At 42.7% G+C, this 3607-nt stretch overlaps 1 protein-coding gene across 1 annotated transcript in view; it reads left to right on the top strand.

Moving 5' to 3' along the window:
• The first annotated feature begins 914 nt into the window (after nucleotides 1-914).
• Nucleotides 915-3607, top strand: part of LOC105807108 — a 27987-nt gene continuing 25294 nt past the window's right edge. The window contains 1 exon segment of the mRNA XM_012640397.1: nucleotides 915-1389. Within this exon segment, the coding sequence (XP_012495851.1) occupies nucleotides 976-1389 (414 nt within the window). The 5' untranslated portion in view covers nucleotides 915-975.

Genomic DNA, 3607 nt, shown 5'->3' with positions numbered 1-3607 from the left:
AAAATATCCCTTGTCACACTTCTCCTTTCATAACCATTGCCATTAAAGATATATGTCATCTGTGTGAATCTCTAGAGGAAAAGTCAGAAACGTACCTGAAGAAATCACTCTGCACAAGTCAACGCTTGACAAACCGTATGTGCCTGGTGACGTGTTTTGCAAAGCTCCTTTTTAATTTTCTTTGCATACATTATCTAGTTTGGTAAAAATGTCACTAATTTATAATCCAGAATCCCTATAATCTTCGAATTAACAAAAGTATTAACAGCATGTAGTCAACCAGATTGCAGTCCCAGCTCCCTACTCCACGCGATTTAAGGAAAGTAATTTCTCTTCTGTGAGCCTATCTCAGTTTCCCATCTGTAAAGTGGGTGGATTGGACTAAGCAAGCCCCTTGCAATTTCGACACTTGAGATTTGGTGAGAAGGACTTCCAGAAATAGACTGGAGAGTTTTAGGCCCCTCTGGGTCCTGATGGGCGGGATGGTATTGTAGAAGCTTTACACACGTTTGTTGTTTCTAGAATCTGCAGGTAAGTGAGAGGGGCAGAAATGAGCCAAGAGAAGTGGCCCCGAGCCGACAGACGGTCAACTCCCGGGATTTCTCCGGATTGGCGGGGCAAGCAGAGCGTTCGGCTGCTAGGCAACCGCGCCTCCTGGGGTGGAGGACCCCGGGCAGAGGTGTCTGAATCACTACCTCTTTTGGTTAGCCAGGGTGCCTTCTCAAAATTAATGAACTCTGTAGCGTTTAAAAGTACAGATATTTTTTGCAGCCAAGTTTTGGCAAACCCTGTAGCTGAGTTCTGCTTGGGGTGCTTTTTCTTTTCTCTGTTCTCAGGCGCGAGGCGGGCACCTCTCTGGCAAGGCCTTAGCCGCGGCGCGTTGTCGGGCAGAGCCCGGCGTTGCCTGCTCCCCGCTCCCCGCCCACCGCCCTCCCTCGGCTGGGCCCTGGTCCTTCGCTGGCCCTGCTGGCCGCCATGGGCTCAGAGATGGAGCCGCTGCTCCTGGCCTGGAGCTATTTTAGGCGCAGGAAGTTCCAGCTCTGCGCCGATCTGTGCACGCAGATGCTGGAGAAGTCCCCTTATGACCAGGTACCGGCCAGCCCCCGTCAGCCTGTGGATCCCGGCGCTGAGGCTGAGGGCTCTGGGGAATCCCGCGACCCCCGGGTGGGGAGTCCGGGGAGGAAGGCCCAGGCGAGGCTGACCGTACGGTCGGCAGAGGCACCCGGAAGCGAGACTTTATGGAGCCGTGGCTGGCGGGTCCCTGCCCGCCGCATCCCCGGGGATCACGAGTTCTGTGCCATGACCAGCCCCTCTGCAAACTTCAGCCTCTCTTTTCCTTTGAGTGTCCCAGAATTAGAGCCCTGCATTTTACTTTGCGGAGGAACTTTGGTAATTCATTTATACTTGCATACGGATGGGCTCTAAAGCTTTCTGCGTGTGCGTTACTTTCTAAAAGAACTATGTAGAAAGAGATCTGTGACTCTCCACCCCCTGTTAACATAGCTGCCTTCTTTTTTTTGAGTCAAATGTGCGATCCTCCTACCTCATCTTTAGACAGTTGTCCAAGAGTGAAGGAGCTTTTGATTAAGAGGCCATGAGTTCCGCTTGAAGGAAATACACAAGTTAGAGGAATGAGAATCTAGGAGCAAAAGATGTATTTATTTAAAGAAATTAGATGGGCAAGGAAAGCGATAATTGTGGGAGGGGACGTGAGAGTTTCCTTGAAAGAAGGAATGATGGCATTTTATTAAAAGAGAACTTAAATAAGCTACAGTAATATTGTGTATAGCAAGTGAAAAAGGTAGTATACTATGTGTGTGAGAGGTACAACTCTGGTGGGCAGGCATCTCCTGGAAGAGGCAAAAAAGGAGAAAGTGGGAGAATAAAGGTAGAGCTGTAGCATTTTGTCACTGCTTCTAGTAAATGCAGAATGTACCTATATAGTTTGAGTTCCCCAGGTTTTCCTCTAATGGTGTTGCCTCGGAGATGTTAGAAAAAATGGAAAATTGAAGGGAATTACAAAAGCAGAGGCCTGAGTGTGTAAGCCTTAGCTCCCAGCAGGTGCATGGGTGATAACTTGTTGAGGTGAACATTTTGTCTGTCACATAGCACATCTCCCTTAGAACAACCCATGTTAGTGGTGATGTTAAGCTAGGTTCTGTTCGTGTTAGTTCACATTAGTTAATAGAACCACATTTCTGAAGACAAGCATTTCCCTGGTGTGTTTCTTGGCGTTGTAATCCCATAGATGCTACTCAAAAAAAAAAAAAAAAGGATTCTACAATTAAATATGTTTGGGAATTGGGGAAAATATTGCTCTAGGCACAAGGGTTTGTGGGAACTTAGGTGCTGTTTCCATTTTTCCATTGAGTTAGGGTCGTTTCCATTCTGTGTTCCATAGAACCCTAATCCCAAGAGCTGCTCAGTAAATGGAAGTTTCCTCATTAAATGTATTTGGGAAATGTATATTCCTTCTTGTAGATTCAGGATCCATATTAAAGGCTCTGAGTAGTTCTGAAAAAACCTAAATTTGCCTAATTCTGATTAATGCAAATAATCAAATAATTCTGAAACTTGTTTGACCACTGATTCTTTTTTTTTGGCCCAGAGCAAAGGTCAAATATCTTCACTGTTATCCTTGGGAGATGTTGTCACATTGGGAAATACTGTTATTGGCAAAGCAGCAGTGTTTTTATTAATGGTTAAGACCCTGTAATCTTGAGTCCAAAGTGACATTCAGTATTGCACCTATCAATTGAGATTTAGTTTGTGCTAGGCTCTGTGACCAGGACTTTATATGTGTTCATTTCAATGACTTCTTGATTAAGTGTTTACTACAGATTGAGTATGCCTTATTCCAAATGCTTGGGGCCAGAAGTGTTTCGGATTTTGGATTTTTTGGGATTTTGGAATATTTACAATATACTTATCAATTGAGCATCCCTAATCCAAAAATCCAAAATCCGAAATGAGCATTTTCTTTGAGTGTCATGTCAGGGCTCAGAAAATTTTGGATTTTGGATCATTTTGGGTTTCAGATATTTGGATTATGGTTGTTTAATTCTGTAAATACTATATATTTCTAATGATTAGAATAACCTTGAAAAATATGTAACAAAAATGATAGCTAACATTTATTGAGTAGTTAGAATGGTGAGGATCACAGGGCAGGCTCTACAAGCATGAAGGATATTAAAATTGGGATCTGTTAAGAATACAGAAAAAGGGATAGCTGGTTAATTTATTACAGTTTCCCCTTTTTGATAAAATGTAGTAAGAATAGTCAATTCATAGACATGCATTATCTTTTCAAAATATTCTTTAAATTATGACTGAAATAGTGGTTAAAAGTAATGATATAAAAGGAAGAACTACAAAACAGTCCTCCGTACAGCCATATGACCTAGAGGGAATGCTGGCTTCTACAGCTCATGTTGATCATCCTGATTAGATGCTTAATCTGATTACTGTTCTTTGTGTTCCATATGTCAGATTCATGGCTTTAAAACCAGTCCTGATTTTTTTTTACCTCCATTATAATTAAACAGTTCATAAAACATGGAGGTTTTTCAGGCAATGGAATTTTTTTTTTTTTTTTTTTTTTTTT

Source organism: Propithecus coquereli, unplaced genomic scaffold (genome assembly GCF_000956105.1).
Source record: "Propithecus coquereli isolate 6110/MARCELLA unplaced genomic scaffold, Pcoq_1.0 Scaffold152, whole genome shotgun sequence".
Lineage (NCBI taxonomy): Eukaryota > Metazoa > Chordata > Mammalia > Primates > Indriidae > Propithecus > Propithecus coquereli.
This window is presented reverse-complemented; position numbering and strand designations above follow the sequence as displayed.